At 36.0% G+C, this 20,442-nt stretch overlaps 1 protein-coding gene across 1 annotated transcript in view; it reads left to right on the forward strand.

The window, feature by feature from the left end:
* GPC5 (glypican 5) overlaps positions 1-20,442 on the forward strand; it is a 1,045,029-nt gene that overhangs the window by 402,420 nt on the left and 622,167 nt on the right. The window contains exon 3 of the mRNA XM_036755769.1: positions 18,621-19,315. Coding sequence (XP_036611664.1) covers positions 18,621-19,315 — 695 coding nt within the window. The remainder of the gene's footprint in view (positions 1-18,620; positions 19,316-20,442) is intronic.

Below are 20,442 nucleotides of genomic sequence, written 5' to 3' on the forward strand. Positions count from 1 at the left end.
AAAGAGCGAAAGAACTGGGCCTCTGGCCCGAAAATATGATACCCAGAAAAGCTAAGCATAATTCTGATTGAATGAAAAAGAAATGGACATTTAATCAACTGTCAGACTTTCAGGACTTTGTTAAAAAACAAACAAATCCTGAACTCAATAGAAGATTTGACATACAAGAGCCAAGAGAAATAAAGGTACGTACCAATGACCAATTACAAGGAACTAAATAAAGAGAGAATGTTTACCTTTTATGTATGGAAACTGTCTAAGATTGTTACTAGTAATTAGATATCTTATAAGAAAGATTGGGGAAGACCTGAGTATGATATGACTTCACAAAGTAAAACTGTTCAAGAACAGCTAAAGGAGTAATTCTGTATACAAATGAGGTGCAAGAGGAAGAACTAATACAGAGGAATTAGATGGGGGAGGGGGTCTGTTAGTTCTGGAAACCTACTTTTGTTGGAAATGGGTGTAAGAGGGGAAAATACGTAATACACCTAGAAGAATATAAAAGTCTTCTAAATTTAGAAAGAAATAAAACTCTAAGGAGATGGAGAAGGGGAGAGGATAAAGGGGAGGGATCTTTAGAGGGGAGGGTGAGGGAACAGGTTGAAAGGGGGATATAGAAGGGTCTTTAGATTTAGGGAAATGGAAAGGTAAGGGAGGGAGTTTTAGAGGCGAGGAGGAAAGAATAGGTCAAAGGGGTGTATAAAACCATGTTTAGATTTAGGGGAATTGAAGGATAAGGGAGAGATTGCTGGAGTGAGGGTAGGTTAAGTAATGAGAGGGCAAGGTAGCAGGTAGAAGTAAAGTTAGGAGTGAGAGAGAAAAAGAGATGCACAAACAAAAACAAGATTAGAAGTAGCATCTCTTTGGGAAAATATATGTTTATATATGTATGTATATATATGTATATGCATATGTTTATATCGATGCTATATATAACTATATCCTGCTCAATTATAGCCTTGGGGTGATAGGTAAGGGAGAGGTAGGGGGAAAAAGAACAAAGTAAAAAGTGTACATCAGAGTACAAAAGAAAACCTACAAGAAAACAAAGAAAAGAGGGACAGTTTTCAACATATAGGTTTTCTTTTTTTTTTTTTTTTGGCAAGGCAGTTGGGGTTAAGTGATTTGACCAAGGTCACACAGCTAGTACATGTGTCAAGTGTCTGAGGGTGGATTTGAACTCAGGTCCTTCTGACTCCAGGGCTGGTGCTCTACTCACTGTACCACCTAGCTGCCCCTCATATAGGTTTTCTTTAAATAAATTATTGCTATATATTCTGAATCCTGTCCTATATTCTGCTGTGCACACGACATTTTTTTCTTTTTTCTTTTGTATTTAAGTTTATAATGTATCCTTTTCTTTTCTTATTATGCATTTAAGTTTTCATATTTATCTAAAATTTTAAAAAATGTGGAATAATTACCCATAAAGTAAAAAATAAAAAAGTAACATCAGGGAGCTGTGACAGGCAGAAACTGACTATCCAGCAGAAACTATAAGCCATATGACGTCAAAGGAGAACAAGCTTGTTAGAAACAATAAATTGACGCCACCAGGAATTAGCAGTATCCCTGTGGTGTTAGAGACATGGGTTAACCCTCCATATGTGTATACCAGCTACCTGAATTTCCTATGTGTATACTGAAGTACCCTGACTATTCATATTCCCACTTTTATGTCATCACACATTTGTCTTGGCCATGCATGTTCTTATATCTGTACTCCTCTGTCCATGTTCCTTACATGTGTTCACTTTTCCCACTGATGTAGTGTTTTCTTTGCGCCCTAAATTTATCGGGGGAAATATTTTATTTCTATTTTTTGCTATGATGTTTCATTAAGTAGTTTTGCTTTGAACAAATTGTGTCTTCTGGCTTACTAAAGAAAAGAAATACATTGTAGGCTCTCAAGAGGTACAAATTTGAGTGGCTGCAGCCCCACAGACTACCTTTATCTAGGGTAGTCTCATGAGCACTCACTGTGTAATTTGGCAGAGGGGTAGGCTGTCCTCTTAAGTATGACCAAATACTTTTCTTGGAATTTCTTAAAAGAATAGTATTGTAAGAAAGATATAAATATCAGATGCAATTTAAAATATGAGAGTGATGAGAGTGACCCTGCAACCAAACGAGTTTTAGAAATCATAGTTGAGATAACACTGTCATTTCCTCATCATGCCAGATAGAAATAGAAGCCATCATTCCCATGGTAACTGAAAGAGTCCTTCACATGAATGATACAATTGCTTTCCCTTCCATCATCACTGTTTTTTAACTTCAGAACAAAAGAATAAAATCCATTCATCTACCAGACAGATGCACCTGACTAATAGTTCTCCTCATTCACCATAACTCCAAACCAAACAGGCATTCATTAAAGCAGATGTTTGATGTGACTGAGTAACTATCTTTGTAGTACTTAAACTTGGATATTTTAGTGGCTCTGTGCTCTTACTGAGGTGGGTACTCAATGTAGTTATTCTCCAGACAAGCCAAGGGTGACACATTCATTCAGGCAGGTAAATTTCATCACTCCCCCCCATGTGGTCAGAATTTTTAGATCACTGGGGGTAGGGGGACGTGTTGTCATCGTCATTGTCTTCTTCTTCCTCCTCCTCTTTTCCTCCTCCTACTCTTCTTCTTCTACCTCCTCCTTTTATTCTTCTTCCACTTCCTCCTCCTCTCCCTTTCCTCCTCTTCTCCTCTTCTTCTCCTTTTCTTCCTCCACATTGTACTCCTCTTCTCTTTTTATTACTCTTCCATTTCTTCCTCCCCCTCTTCCTCCCTCTCAATCCTTAGTAGAGTCATTTATTTGCACATAGCTTATAGCACATAGATATCAATGTATATTTATATACTGTTTTATGATAAAAAAAACACTTGGTATGCAGGTGCAGAGAGTGACTTGTCAATAAATAATAGTCTTAGAGAATCGTGAGGGACATTTTGAGTGAGTGACCATGGTCACAGAGACAGCATGTCAGAGGCTGGACTCTAAGAAAAGTCTGCCTAGTTTCAAGACTGGCTCTCTACCTATTATGCCTCACTGCTTCTCAAAAGTTTGAATAGGTAGGAAATAGAGCAGGGTAGTTTTGTTCCCTATCATGGGTATCTTGGGCTGTGTTTCTTAAGCTTTTCTGTTTCATAGACCTCTGTGGCATTCTGATGAAGCCTTCTCAGAATAATGCTTTCAAATGCATAAAATAAAATGTGCTTATTATGAAACATATTATATTTAAATAAAATTATCAAAATCTATTTTCAAAAGTTCACCAAACCTAGGTCAAGAACTTCTAGTACAGTGGCAGGGGCCACTGTACTCAGTTTGTGAGGCAATATTACATTCACTTGAATAAAGCAAGCTGATATCACTCCTGATGGCCAAAGAGCTAGCTATCACCATGTATCCAGAACTTGAAAAGTAATCAACCACGATACTTGTGACTATCCATTCCACTGCTGTTCTGTTGAGTAGTATCATAGGATGGACTTTGAGATCACTCTTTTCCCTCCTAGAATTTGCATCTCATGGGCGCATGCTTTTTTTGTCAGATTATTCTACTTTCTGTCTATGAGTTTACTTATATGATCTCCACTTTTATTAGAATACTTAGAGTAAATATGATTTAGCTGCATGAGATGAAGAAGAAAACTGTTAATAGATAATACTGGAAAAAACTAACAGTAATAGAAGATACTTCATGTTTTTTCCCTACCCTCATTAGTATTTATAAGAAAATTAGAGTAGAACCAGGTCTAGATAACTTAGATTGGGAAATCAAGTCAGAGTAGGCAACCTAGTGGCTATTTCTCAAGTATCTGCTCTGTGCATTCAAAGCTAAAATGATTCACACAATCTTTATCTTCGAGGAACTTGTAATACTGTGATAGGGTCTAGTTAAGTCAACAAGCATTAATGATAATGTACCAGTCACTGTGCTACATGGTGGAGATGTGAAGAAAGACAAATAATATGGTCCCTGCCCTTAAGGACCTGACATTCTAATGAGGTAGATAATGTATAAGCAACAATATACATACACAATGTATACAGTTATCTCTTCCACATCTTGACTTTCCCCATTACAGTTTTGATATATCTCGGGTTGACATAAGACACTAAATGGGGATTTGGTGGGAATTTTGTGGAAGTCACAGATGACACACAAATGCCAGCAGACAACACAGAAAAAATTTAGAAACTCAGAAATGTATAAAATATGTATATAATATTGGATGATATCAACCCGAACTTTAAAATAATGAAATTATTGTAATAAATACCCCATAAAAGAAAAAAAATCAGATTTCTTTTCTGGTATGAAAGGAGGGCCAAAGAATTTTATACAGATTTTCCTGGGGTGCATTCCCTAACCCCCATTATGTGGTAGGGATAACTGTACAATTCAAATGGAAGGTAATGTAGAAGGAAAAGAGCAGTCAGGAAAGGCTTCTTGGCAGAAAGTAGGATTTGAGTATTTTCTTGAAGGAACAGAGGACGTTGAGGGGAGGAAGGATTGATTTGTAAATCAGCCAGTGATTCGTAAATAACTAATCAAATTATAAGAACATGACACTAGAGTTTAACCTTGGAGGAAGGGAAAAATTTAGAAAAGTTAAAATGCTTCAAGATACAATCATAGACATAGGAGATAGTATAAAGCTCTATCTCTGTCTTGCCTATATACCCATGTATGTGTGTGTATATATATATATATGTATATATATATATATACACACACACATAGATATGTATGTGCATATGTGTGTATTATGTATGATATATGTATATGCATATATATGCATGTGTACACACACACACACACACGTACGTACAGACATACACACACATGATGCCTGGATGTTAGAAGAGAGACTCATTCAATTTTGTTAGAATTCATGAAGGTGAATGGTTTGCAACAAACCTACACAAGTTGGTTGGGGACAGATTCAGTGCCTAGCTAAGAAGTTTAATTTTTTCCCTAGAAAATAATAGGCAGCCACTAACAATTTTTGAATAAAGGACTGGTAATAGTGATCAGATATCTGATCATAGCCTTAGAGCATCTATCCCAACACTTTTATTTTATGGAAAAGGAAATTGAGGTCATGGAAGGTTAAGTGATTTCACCAAGGTCATCCAGGTAGTAAAATCAGAGGCAGGATTTGAATTCAGGTCGTCTGATCCTAGAGTGTTAGGGAAAAACAAATGTTCCTACAGAGTTCTTTGTGAATAGGTAATTACTGCAGAATAACACTATCACAACACAGACATTTCAGAGATTAAAACCTAGATTTTATTATGCTTAAGCACAGGTTCAGAACTCAGAAAACTAGTATGAACCCCAATTAGGGGGTTATTAAGGCAAGTGCTGTTTTCAGTTACTTCAGAGAAACACAGAAATACTTTTTGATCATATAGAAACCTTGTATATCCTCTTAGATGATAAAAGTTAAACAGTCTTAGTTAAACTGCATCATAATCTCATGCATACTCTAAGGAACAGACTTAGTAAAATTGATTTAGTTTTAGAGTTTGTAAACACAAAAGCTAAGTGTGCAAGATTTAGAGTTGACAATGGGCTAATTGAGGGGAGGGATTCACATACCACAAATATAACTACAAGTGTGGAGCAAGTTAGGGTCATTCCACAAATAAAGTTGTTACTTTGGGAAATTTTGCTCTCTTTGGGCTTCTTATCTCATGAATGTCTCAGGTCTTCACTTGATATTGCCGGATCCTATGAGCAGGCTTCAGCCAATCAAATAACCTCCTAATCAGGAGAAGTAGCCCTGAACCCCAAATAGTAAAGATTAATAAAAAAGATTAAACTTTTCTTAAGACAAGAGCCAGTTCCCCCACACTGTGCCATGCAACATGTATTAGAAAGTTTACTCTTAGTTATTATGAAGGCAAGCCTGAAGAGAGGGACAAAGAGAGAGAAAGAAGAATCACAAATAATTTTGATTTTTTGGGATAATTTCTTCAGAATAGTTAGGAACTGAAGGAGACATTAAAAAAAGCAGATAAGATGCAGTCCTTGTCCTTCTGGAGCTTGCAATCTAATAAGGAATTTTCAATAGAGTTAAGACTACACCATCCTGCCCAGAAAAGGTTCCATTCTTAATTGTAGAAATGGAGGAATGTGGATGTGTAGTATTTCATGTACTGTCAGACATACTTGGTTTTCATTTTGTTAAACTGCTGAACTTGACTTTCATATGTGCCAGCACAATACAACTTCTATATCCTGTTGCCCCTGACCCCTCCTGCCAATATGGAAAGCTTCCAGTGAAAAGAGGAGCAACAAACCTTGGATCTTGTCTCCTGCTACTTCTGTTCCCTGGGCGAAAGAGGAAGAGGAAAGTTGATGGAGTGCAGGACTTCTGTTTCCTGTAGCACAGTTCTCTGCATGATCTCCAGCCTCCTTTGGGAAGAGAAATGATGTCTTCCACTCAGTGATGAACATACTTCTGGTCACACTCAGCACATCCCAGTAATTTTAAACCCCTAAAGGTCATCATCCAAACTCTTTTCCATCAACAACCAATTCCTTACTCCCATTTCCTTCAACTTTCCCACCCCAAAACCCTAGCCAAGCCCTACCTAAGCTTTCTACTGTGAACTCGGGAGTGCTTGTATTATAAGGTAATAAGCTCCATTTCCTTTCCCACTACTTCCATCTTCTAGCTTTTACTGAAATCTGCTTTCCCTTTGACACTCTTTTTCTTTCTAGATTTTTGGGACACTATGTTCTCCTGCTTCTCTTCCTACCTATCAGACCCCTTCTCAGTCTCCTTTGCTGGATCTTTACTCAGCTCATATGCACTAACTCTAAGTGTCCCTCAGGATTCTGTTTCTGAGCCCTCTTCTGTTCTTCCTCTATATTACTTTACTTTGTGATCTCATCAGCTCCCATGGATTTAGTTATCAACTCTATTTTGATGCTTCTCAAATCCACCTACCCTGCCCTAACCTCTTTCTTTACTGACATTTAGTCTCACATCTCCATCTGCCTTTTAGACATCTCAGACTGGTTATCCATAAGACATCTTAAATTTGACATGTCCAAAACTGAACTCAGTACCTTTTTCTCTAAACTGGGGGTGGGGAACCTGTGGCCTTGAGGCCACATATAGCCCTCTAGGTCCTCAAGTGTGGCCCATTGACTGAATCCAAACTTCACAGAACAAATCTCCTTAATAAAATTATTTGTTTTGTAAAACTTAGACTCAGTCAAAAGGCCACATCCTTGGATGTTTACATAATATGGCCCAGGTTTGAATGACTGGAAAATATATAAATATCTCTCATATACTATAATCAGTACAGAAGAAGAAGAAATTGGATTTAAACTTCTGTACATATGGCTAAAAATTAGATATGGTCATCAATTAAAAAAAACAACACTTATTAAGTGTCTACTATGTACTACGTACTGTCCTAAGCCTTGGGCATACAATAAAAAAGCAACAACCAAAAAAAAAAAAACCCAACCCAATTCCTGCCTTCACAGACTTCACAATATAACAGAGGCGACAACATACAAATAACTATGTAGAGATAAGATACATACAGGATTTGTTTTCTAAGCATTATTAAACTTTGGAATTATTTACTGAGAGGTATTATAGGAACTCCTCTGTGGGTTTTTCAAAATAGGAAACAGTCTCATCTGTCTTAGAGATACTCTTTTTCTAACTGAATAAAGGGGGATAGACTAGATGACCTTTCAAATTTTCTTCCAGCCTGACATGCCGACATCCCCAAGCTCCTTATTCTTGGACTGTTAAATTATAATAATAAGATTCTATACTCATTATAAAAATCCTTCAAGCAAAGGGCAATAAGTCTTTTTTCTCCCTTTTTTGGAGATAAATACACATTCATAAAGAAAAGCTGGATTATTCCTAAATCTGGTTCTCTACAGTGTTTTCAGAAGCATCCTGTATTTACCAAAGAGAACACATTAGACAAGAAAATCACATTCCTACGCTTTTCTAAACCTATTCCTGTTAGAGTTTCAACAGTGTTAGTTCTTGGTTCCTAGATCCAGTAGCTAGATGTTAGGTTTGGTAGTTTTCACAAATAATTGTTACAGACTGTTCATTCTCCTTGTGACTATGTCAGCGTCAAAACATTTCCTGATAACATCTATGAAAGCTGGAATAGTTCTTGGAATAAAACTGTATTTTCTTGTTGTGATTGATTTTGTGCTTTATAGCCCATTTCTGTAATCAGATTTTTCGCTGAAGGTATTGTGATTTTTCCTTCTGCTATTTGGAAAGAATGTAATGGTCTAAATTATTGCCCAACTTCTGAGAGTTCCTCTCTTGTCAGGTTAGAAACAGAATATTTGTTAAACTGTCTGTAACTTCAGAGTGAATCTTTACAATTCATTTCATACTCTGTTCACTGTTTTGTGACTCTCCAAGACACTGAGATATAAGATTTGTTATTATGGTCCAGCAGACCTGCAGCCCTTCTATCAGGAATATACTCCTTTTCCTAGTCTCTTGTCTGTGGTGTTGTAGAGCAAATAGAGAATACATTGGACTGCCAAAAATTTCAAAGCATCAGTACAGTAGGGAAGGGGAACCTCAGAAGCAAAAGAGAGCATAGGTAGTAGCACAATGGTTAGTGCCATTCCATGAAATTTCTTCTACAGCTCTGTAGCTGTGAGGAAACAAGTAAATGGAAGGAATACTGATTGATCCTTCTGGGGGACTTCCATTACACTCTGAGCTCCTTGAAATCATGGAGATTTTCTTTGCCTTTCTTTGTATCCCCAGAAGTAGTCATAGCACCTGGCACATGGTAGAAGCTTAATAAATGCTTATTGATTTGACTTGACTAGAATGTGTGAATGAAATTGGTGTATTTGAGATCAGACTGGCCAATAAGTGCTGGCAAATAGAGCCTGTTTGTAAGAACACATGGCATAAGAGTTATGAAGCAGTTGGTTTTGGCTGAGAAGGGCAATGTAGATATGGTCTATATAATATACATATGCATACATGTATACATATACACACATATATGTTATGTGTCTTTGTGTATGTGTTGGAGGAATAAATAATAATTAATCTCTGTATCATATCCAACTTGAGAATTGTCAATCTGAATTAGCCTAGCTGAGTTTTTCCTCCCAATTCCACATCCCTAGAGAAGATGATGCCTGGCAACAGGCAGCATGATATAACACCATGAGACATTCTAACCAGACCTAGCCCTGGGAAAGATTATGAGATAGGTTAAGTGGTTTTTAGGACCTCCTAATTTCCCTATTCATTAGGGTTTTAATTCTTTTTTTTGTGTCAGCTCAGGCTCACAGCCAATCCCTATTACAATGCCTCTATCTAACTTTCCTAAGATGATAGCTCCAGGTACCATTTAATTTTGTTTCACATTTCTGAAACACAAGATGAGCCATACTCGGGAGACCAATCTTGGAGGTTCTGATCCACTTGGAATCATTCCATAAGGTTCTTCTTAGTTTGGGCATAAAAGCACCATCATTGAACAAATATACTTATGAACACCTAGAAGTCTTTCTGCTATCCAGCTCTGGTCTATGCCTAAAAGAGATTACCTAAGGTATTTTGAACCTAGTGCACTGCCCCTGGGCCCACCCCTTTTCACCCCACATCCTACATGGCTTATTTTTTCCCTGTCTTCTATGCTGTTTCCTGGGATGTTGTAGAGGCCTGGAGAGAACCAGAGTGGGATGGGACCATGATATTTGTGTCTCTTATTTAAGTCAGCTATTGGTTTCCAGAAGTGTTGAATTGCTGAAATGCAACTGAGCATGAAATATGAGTTAAAGAATTTTTAATCTGTGTCCAACTGGAATATTTATTCATCATTAAAGAGGCAATAGAGACAAGCAAATTAGCCTTCATATTATAATACCATTTGGCAGCCAAACATGCCAGGAATCATGAGACCAGGGAGATATTATGAGACTCATTCTATAAATCACTAGTTCTAAATAAAACAAAAACAAACCAAAAAACCTCCCCCAGAAAATGACGATTAAAAATGATTTTAGCAACAATAAGAACGGTCAACAGACTAGAGGGATATGCTGCCAGGAGAAAACCTGAATATGATGACAGAGGAAAATAAAATAACTACAAATAATAAGAGTACAAATATTTGGAAAAGAAAATTTTAGGTCATTGGTAATTTTTGTAGTATAACTAATAGAAATAGTTTGTGCAAAATCATTAATAGAATAGGATGAACTGAGGAAGAGAAAGAGGGAGTATTTGTTAATCGCTTGCTGTAGGAAATGGGAGAAATTTTGTAAAAAGAACCAGTGGAGGCAAGAATTTCAGGAATGCCTTATACTTCTAATAATTCACATTTATGTAATGTTTTCCTATTTGCCCTCATTGAAGTCTTATTCATGATGTGAAGATGATGGTGAATTTTTGAAGGCTATGCCAACAACGTATAAGCTCAGAGAGGTCCTATTAAGGTGGAGAGGCTATGGTTATAGGCTTGGTGATGGATTGTCTCCAAAGAAGTAAAGCTGAGCTGGAGAGGCTCACTACCAGCTTTGCTAAAGGCCATGTACCTTTCAGAGACAATCTCTAGGTCATACACTCTTTGAACTTGCTCTGGGCCCTACCATACCGTTATGTTTTCCAATCACTTGGCATATATTTGTTTTCTGACCCTCATACTGTCATTCACACCATTGTCTACAAATGAAATGACCTTCACTTGCTTTTCTGTCTTTTATTCTATTCATCTTTCAGCGCTTTGCACAGATGTCAACATCATCTCTTCTATGAAGCTTTCCTTAATTCTATCAGTTAGAAGTGAACTTTTCTTCTTCAGAAGTAGCATAATACCTTGTACTTATATTTTGTGTCATCGTTATTTGCATATGTGCCATTTATCCCTTACTAAATCACAAATTCCATGAGGATGGGAAATGTCTCCTCTATTTTTGTTTCCTCCTTTGCACTTAGCAGAGTGATCAATGTACATAGTAAACATTTATTACACATTTATTAAATTTAATTGAAGGAGAAATTGTGATAATATGTAACGAAAATAGGGATATAGATTTATAGCTTCTCCATAAAACAACTTTTCTATGCAGAGGAGCAAATAGGATTTTAAGCATAAACTGTCCAGGAAAAGACAACAGAATAATAAATCATGTTCTTAAATGTCATTTAGTCCAGTTGCCCCTTTTTGAAAATGAAAAACAAAAGGCCCACAGAGATCAAGTGACTTGTCCAAAGTTATGAAGGTTTCGAGTAGTGGAATTGTGAAACTGCTGTCTTCTGACTTCAAATCTGTCATTCCTTTTACTGATAAAATATAGGTTTTTATATGTTAAGATAATGTGTTTGGCGGCAAAAATGGTACCAATTGAAACTGAACATTGGAAGATATTAGGAAGGGGATATATTTGCAAAATATTTAATAAAATTAAAACATGAGCATGGTGAAAGAAACAGTGGATTTGGAGTAAAGTCATCTATGCCACTTATCAGTGATGTAGCCATGAGTTAATAATTTAATTACTCTGAGCTTTTGTTTCCTAATCTATAAAAAATAGGATAATATATCTGTACAGGGTTGTTGTGAAAAATGAGGTAATGGGTATAAAGAGTTTCATCAACTTAATATTTTTTTAAAAACTCAACTTAAACGTCATGAAGGCAGAAATCATCTCCTAACTTTGTGTCTTCCATAACGCCTAGAAGAATTAAAACTCAGCACATAGTATATCTATGACAAATAGTGGTTGGATTGAATTAGTTAGGTAAAGATAGAACTAACAGTTCTTTAGAATCACTAAGTTGTTCATTCTTCTTTAATAAACTATGAAATTGTTTATCTTGGGAACATAGGAAGATTCTTCTTCAAATAGAGTTATCTTATGCTAAATCATGAAGGAACTAGCAGAGCTGGCTGTTTTTAGTGCTTATTATCTGATTTGTAGACATTTGGGGGGCAGGGCTGATTCTTGGCACAATGGTTAAATAAAAGAACTTGCTGGTTTTCAGATGCTGTGTGACAAAAAAGTTACTAGCACTAAATGGGTGAATCAAAAAGGTATCCTGAGTGCATATGTGGGGGACCAAACCATCCTCACCATGCCAAACATGAAAGATGATTTTTCCACTTAATGGTGTCCTGGCAGAGTGTCAGGGGCTGTCATTGCTGTATTAATGATCACTATGTTAAAGAGTTCGGTTATAGATTGATTGCCCCTACACCATTTATTTTGTACAGATGACTCATTGCTGAAGAGTAAGATTATAAATTGCACAGTATAGTCTTTAAAAGGATGGAGAGAAAAGTTTCCTCATACTTTGTCAGCAAGTGTCATCCTGCTTTGGCAGGGAGACTAGAACAAGCTAGGATGCGATTAAGAAAGCATTTACGTATTCCATAGGGTGGCCAATGTTGCTCACGTGGCAGAAACTTGTAATGAAAACTCTGATAATTTGAATCCTAACAGCTTCAGAGAGGCTCAGTGAAATCATGACTTGCAACTGGTCACAAGGATTTCTCATTGCGTTTTTATTAAAACAATTGAGGAATCATTCCTTGGTTCAGAGCAATAGTAGTAAATATTATTACACTTTTTCATTTAAACATTTAAATCTAATTCTAAAAAAAATTCTGGGAGAAAACAGAGTAGGTAACTGATTCTTAAAAGAACAAAGCTTCTCTATGCAGAGGGGCAAATAGAGTTTTTGGTATAAACTGTCTACAAAAGGACAAGGGAGTAATAAATCATTTGCTGACATTCTTTGTTGAATGCCCTGTGGATTTGCAGGACACAGCAATGTTAATTCAACCTGGAAAACTTCTCTTCAGTTGAGAAATACATTGTGCAATTTATTGATTATCTATGGTCTTTGTGATTTATTCTTTTATGCACGTTCAGTCGTAGCACTTAGCTTTAATATAGTGTGTCCTTAAATTGTAACAGGCATTTTGTATCTTATAATTTTCATGTTTCAGAAAGCAACAATAAAAAATGAAAAGTCATAAAATTCCTGTTCATGTCATGGTAAAGAGGTTACTATAACATCATTATTTCAATAAATTACCTATTGAAATCTCTTTTATCTCTAAAGTGATGGCAAGATCCCCATGAGGATGGAACTTCTCTTGCTTTAAAAGAGCTAGAAGAAGCTTCAATTGATTTTGCAGTTTGTTCAATTTCACAGTGCAAGTTGGCATCATCTGGCTTTACTTTCTCTAGGTTTTATTTAAGGCCTTGATTTCAGGGTATGTTGGAGTGTTTAGAGGGAAAATAAGATGCCCCTAAACAGGTGAATTGGGAAGAGGGGGTGAGTAGGAGTAATGGTAAATGTGCAGCAGTGGTGGTGATAGGGACTATGGAGTTTTACTTTATGTATAAAATATTTAAAGAAATATTTAAATTGGCCAGTTAGACTGTCAGTATCAAGAGCATGGGCTGTCTTTCACGTTTCTTTGTATTCCTAGCACTTAGCACAATACCTGGCACTTAGTAGGCACTTAATAAATGCTTATTGACTGTCCCTTTTGTCTTAAGATACCATAAAAGGAAAGTTGAAATGGTAGTATGTCTTTTCTGTATCCGTAGCTATTCTTTTTAATTTCTAGAAGTATAAAGTACATTCTCTCGTGCTCCATCATTCTTCCAGTGACCTAGGCTCTAAAGCAAGGAGTCATCTTTAACTCTTTGTTTTCACTCTCCCATTTCCTCCAACCCATCCTCCTATGACATAAACTGAAATCCTTTGCTTTTCCAGTTCCCCTCCTCAGAACACTCTCAGATTTATTTAAATTTTTACATTTACATTTGTAACTCATTCTAAATTTTTAGGGACTAGGGGAGATAGATTGAATTTATAAAGATGACACATCACACACCGATTCTTATTAAGCTTCCTTGCAATCTAACAAAATCTCAAAATATTGTTAAAGAATAACTAGTATCTATCCATGTCTTTCCCATCATATGTTGTTAAGTTGATTCTTTTCATACCCCAGTGCAAGACTTCATATTTATCTTTATTGAATTTCATTGTATTAGATAAAACCCAATGTTTTATAGGCTGAAATAGAATCTAGGCAATCAGGGTTCTTTCAGATCCTGACTGTCATCCAGTTAGTTATCCTTCCTAACTTGATGTTATCAGCAGATTTTTGTTATTATGTCATCTGAATAAACAGCATAGGGATGAGCACAGATCACCAAGGTGCTCCACTAGAGACCTTCTGCCACGTTGGCATTAAACTTGAATACTTTTAAAATTCTTCCATCCAACCAGTTCTAGGTCAATTGGATTGTGTTATTTAATCCATTTATCTCCATCTCCTCCACAAGAATGGTATTAGTTACACAGTTGATTATCTTTATAATATTGCTTTATAGTATTTTTGGTGTAAATTGTTCACCTGGTTCTGCATACTTCACTTCATATCAGTCCTAGGTTTTTCTGAAATCATCCCCTTCATCATTTCTTACAATACAATAGTGTTTCATCACATTCATATACCATAACTTGTTCAGCTCTTCCCCAATTGATGGGCATACCTTCAGTTTCCAATTCTTTGCTACCACAGAAAGAACTGCTTTAAATATTTTTGTCCATATGGGTCCTTGTCCTACACTCTTACATTAAGGAAATGACCTAGGGAAACTCTGTAAAAGTTTATGGGAAAAAAACAATTATATTAAATAGAATAAATATGGGCTAATACTTTAGAAGAAAGAATAATTTAAGTTAACAATTATTGGAGACTAAAAATCATAGCTCGTTGAAAAATGTAGTGGGTCCTTTGAGTTAGGGAGTTTCCCATTAAGAGAAATGTTTCAAACAGAACTCGGATATCTGATTTTTGGTGTCCCCATTACACTTGCATGGGTCAAAAATTTAGAGCAGATAATTTCTAGTGTCCTTTCCAACAACTCTCACATATCATGAAAGACAGAAACAGAGATGTGCATAAGGTTGCACAAGTAGTACAAAGTAACACTATGATTTAAATCCAGATCTTTGGGCCCAATCACAGAGCTTTTGACTTTCCCCACTATGTTACGCTAGCCATTTTGACCTTACACATGTGGCCACTGGCTCAATAGAAAATAGAGTAGCACACTAGCTATTCATGTTTCAAAATCTATATATGTTCTTAGACTGCAAAGAAGAGTCATGTAAAGTCATGGACTCATTGATTTAAAGTGGGAAAGGACTTCAGAGGTCATTTAGTCAATGTCTTAATTTTATAGCTGAAGACTTCAAGTTGCAGAGATCACATGTCTCGCTCAAGGTCACTCAGTCAGTAAAAGGTTGAGCCAGGATTCAAATTCTGATTTCACATTTGCCCTTTTGAATAGTTATTACAAAGCCAAACATCAGCTCCACCCTATAACTTGTGATTTTGGATTGATTTGGATTAATTTAATATCTTAGAAATTACTGTATTATTCTGAAGACAGGTTACACTTTTTCCTGAATTCTCATTTATTCCAAACTTTGTCATGACCGGTTAGCACCCTCTTGGTCTGCTCAATAACAAAAAGATTTCTCAAGGAAGATTTGTTTGCTCATCTTTAATCACTTTTTTGGTATAAAAACGTATCATTTTCTCCCCATTTCATCTCCCCTAACCACAGGGAAAAAAAGAAAAACAAAACTCTAACAAAGATTCATGATCAACCAAAACAAATCTACTATGTCCAAAGACAGTCATGTCTTTAGTTTTAAATACCTCTCTGTCAGGAGGCAGGTAGCAAAAAACCCAATGTTTGCTTTCCATCCCAAATTTCCCCCACTTTCTTAGGTTCCCTTTAACCTGATACTGTGCTGTATGTGTGTGTACGAAGTTTACTTACATTTAGAAAAAAATATTCACAAAATGCACCAGTGTTTTCTATACTATAGTTTTATGACACTGTTCTTCTGGGTATATCTATCATTGTCCTTTGGGTACCTCACCATTGCCTGTGTGTCGTCCAAAAGGCAATAGAGAAATAAAGAGTGGGAGAAAGGAGGCAGCATTATATTACCACGCATAAGAAGTATTATAACATATATCACCAAGAAAAATATAACCAGAAATAGAGGTGGGTTGGTTGTATAGAAAGAGGAAATAATGCTGGATAGGTCATAGAATCCACTGGTAAAGAAGTAATGTAGAAAACAAAATGTGCTTTGGAGGGGAATTGAAGATCCTACACAGAAGATACAACAGTTCATTGGTCAATGTAGATTCACTTTTGTGTTAAACAAAAAAAAAAAAAACAAAACTTTGAGCCTTCTCTTGTCTATCCACTTATTAAACATCTGCTTCGTTTAAGACATACAAAAACAAAATAAGACTTCCCTGTAAAAAAAAAAAACCAAAACCAAAAAACAAATAACAATGACAAACAAATGAAAACTAGAGGAAGGCCTAGTACATTGAGTGGCTCTGCTGTAGAAGATTTCTTTAGGATGCAGATAAGTATGGTACAGGATGAGATATTAATGAGGTTTTTGCACCATTGGAGGGATTGCCCAGATTGGTGAGATTGTAACTCCTTTGAAGTACTGAAGTATGTAAGCTTATTTTTCTTTCCAAGATTTTTAATTTGAAGGGTATGCGCCATATTTGAGAAAGTGGCCCATATTTGAATGACTAAAATATTTTTTGCTAGACATTTTATAGAGCTGGTGAGAAAAAAACAGTTTGCACCACCTACGTTAGCAAACTGATATCAAGTTCCTAATAGTGATTAACTCTAGAAGTCAGAATCCTTGAAAACACACACAGACACACATATAGACACACACACACACACACACACACATATTATGAATCTGATAGTTTTAGCCTTCCAAACAGTTTTCAGGATACATCTTTTCTTTATTCAAATGTTCACATGAGGCCTGCCCCTGTTGAACCACTGTGACTGAGACTGAGTGGCTAATTATGAAAAATAATCTTTAAAATAATTCTAATCTTCTCAAACAATGTTTTTACAGATAATGCCTATCTTTTACTTTAAGGTAGTGATTACTATGCCACATTGGAAGTTCATGGCATTAACTCTGCAGGAAATTTAGAAGGCCTAGAATCCTCAAATCTGCCTGAAGCAGGAATTTTTAACCTTTTTAGTGTGTCATGGAAACTTTTGGTAGTCTGATGAAACCTATGGATCTCTCTTCAGGAAAAAAAAAAAGTTTTTTAAAAGTCATAATAGAAGGCAATATTACATTACAGTTAGAGCTTAGAAAAATAGGACCTTATATTCTTTACAACTTTCAGTTAATAGTTAAATGGTAATACTGTATACTTTTAGCAAAAAGAGTTACTTGTATTACTTCATATCCTCTTATGACGTAAGACTTGAGCTATAGGAAAAGGAACCTTTTAAAGGCCTCGTTTCTTCTTCTTTTGGATATGATTAGTAGAGGAAGTGCATTGGTACAGCCATAACTATCAAGGGGCCCCAGGTTATTAGCATTCAGGGAAGCAAGACTTCTTTTTCATCCCTATACCTTTCATATTCCTCGCATCTTATCTTGCCGTCACCTTACCTCCGTCAGCCCTGTTGTGACAGAACTGTCCCTGGGTAACCACCTCCGGAGTCTTATAATAATAGCCTGTCTCTCACAGGGATCTCTTCTCCCATTTCAACCCCATCTGAAAAGGGCTAAACTGTATACATGGCCAGATTGTCTTCTATGCCACTGCTTCCCTGCCTCATAAATGTTTTTGCTCCAGATAGAAAAATATGGTTCTAACAGTGACAAAAGGAAATAAAGATGGGGAGATAGTGAAGTAAATGCAGTACCTTGAAAATTAAAAGAAATTTGGCAAAACAAAAATAACTTCTTTTAATATATGCATGGGGTGATTATCATGTTAAGTCTAAAATGTAATAATAATAATATTACTATATATTCTTACATACTAGTTTTATGTAGAGAATTATGCTGATTTTCATTATGAAAAAGCTCAGGAATTTAAATTATAAAATGACATTTATGTGAAAGATTTAATGACACCTTTAGTCATCTTCTATAAATAATGGATTCCATGATGGGAAACTAAATGATTGGTGACATTTCATCTTTAATTAATTGGGTTATGAAATAACCGCTGAATTAATGAGAGGAGTGAGATACACTACATATAATGCCCATTTCCAGCTTATTTTGACAGTTGTCAGAAGTTGGTAGGACAACTGCAGTTTTTTTTAAGACTGTTGGCTGTATGCAGCCCATAGAACATACATCTCTCTGCATTTGTATGTATCCAATTAAAAAAAATTATAATCACTGAAATCCAAGTTGATACCTCATGATCATTAGAGCAAGTTAATGATGCTTTAATTAGCTTTAGGTAGATTTATTGTGTGTGAAATTCCTTTATTCTCTTTCCCAAAGATCACAATTCAGTCTTTTAAACTTCAGTGTTCCAGTAGAATGTAAACTTCTTGAAGGTAGGTACTGTCTCACTTTCATATTCAGTTCCCTGCGTGATGCTGAGCACGTAAGAGCCTAGTAGGCATTTAATAAATATTTGATTAATTGGTTAATTGATCAATTGAATGAATATTCAGATGTCTTATCTCTACTTTCCCTTTTTGTTACAGAGACCTTTGAAACTCTCATCAAGCAGGCAGAGAATTACACAAGCACCTTATTCTGCAACACTTATAGGAACATGGCTTTAGAGGCTGCTGCCTCTGTTCAGGAGCTCTTCACAGATGTAGGGCTCTTTGTGTTTGGCACCGACATCAGTCCAGATGAATTTGTTAACAGATTCTTTGATACTCTGTTTCCTCTGGTCTACAATCATCTCATTAACCCTGGTGTGACTGATATTTCACTGGAATACTCAGAATGCATTCGAATGGCAAGGCGGGATATTAACCCCTTTGGAAACATTCCCAAAATTGTAATGGGACAGATGGGGAGATCATTGTTACCCAGCCGGACTTTCCTGCAGGCTCTTAATTTAGGCATTGAAGTCATCAATACCACTGATCATCTGCAATTTTCAAAAGAGTGCAGCAAAGCCCTCTTGAAGATGCAATATTGTCCCCATTGCCAGGCTCTGACTTTAAGTAAGCCATGTATGGGCTACTGCCTTAATGTTGTGAGAGGCTGCTTGGCTAATGTGGCAGAAATTGACCCTCATTGGCGGGGATATATCCGATCACTGGAAGAACTTTCTGATACTATACATGGGACATATGACATTGAGCATGTACTTCTGAACTTCCACTTACTTGTTAATGATGCTGTTATGCAGGCTCACATCAATGGAAAAAAATTATCTGAGCAGGTAAGAAGCAACTTCTTGTATTTTATGGTCTATACTAATTTAACCCTTCTTCCTCTACCTTCCACTGCCTCCTCAAAAAACCCTATAGTAATGGAGAAACCAGACATTTAGGCCTATTACATATTAATTTTGAAATTATCATCTTGAACTTTTGTTGATATTTGAATACAGGCTTTAAATTATTGAATCATAGTTACTGATTAAACTTGATATGAGTTTCTTTTATCTTTAATTTTGAAACAAAATCAAGTGATTTTTGATCCACACTATTAGTTTTGTAATATCACTGCAAAATCCAATATTATTTGTATCCTCTTTATCAATGGATACCTCCTCCCACTGTCCATGTTAAAGCCTCTTGGTCTGTGGATCTAAAAGTTTCTGTGTACGTGTAAGACAAATAGATATACAGATAGACTTTGATAGGAAGAAATAGAGGGGGTAATTGTGCATGAAAAAATCATTTATCGGGATAGAATGGATTAAGGAAGAGACATTTAAGTAATACAGTGACTTAAGAGGCTGATTTATTTGGTTAAATTGATCTGAAATTAATTCCAATGGCATTTATTCTAAAAAACCAGAAAATGTATCTCTATCATGACTCTATTAACTCATCTCAGGTCATTTTATGGATTGGTTTTCAGACACATTTGTCACAGTATCTTCAAAATGTGTCATTGTCGTAACATTTGTGATTCTCTTAGCCCTAAGAGTATGCACAGTCTCACAGTCTTTCATTACAAGACTACTTGGAGACTCCTTTAATACAGAATCATAAAACTATAAGGTTTGAGAGTTTATTTAGCTCACCTTCTCCATTCTGTACAAGACCGTTTCCTTAAACATTTCCAATAAAAGCAGCTGTCTGTTTCCTTGGTTGTATGTCTCATATCCTTTCAGATGAGGAAGATTATGCTGGTATTTAGCCTAAAACTTTCCTCCTAGAAAAACTCTAAGCCCCTTGTCCTTTCTCAGTGTATTTCCACTACTTGCTCTCATACTGATACACTGATAGAATACGTCTGGTATTGAATTATCACTTACTGTCTCTTCACTAACTAGATACACTCAATATTTTTAGCTTTTTTTTCTCATATAGATCATTTAAAAATCTCAACTTAAGT

The sequence above is a fragment of the Trichosurus vulpecula genome, chromosome 4 (genome assembly GCF_011100635.1).
Source record: "Trichosurus vulpecula isolate mTriVul1 chromosome 4, mTriVul1.pri, whole genome shotgun sequence".
Lineage (NCBI taxonomy): Eukaryota > Metazoa > Chordata > Mammalia > Diprotodontia > Phalangeridae > Trichosurus > Trichosurus vulpecula.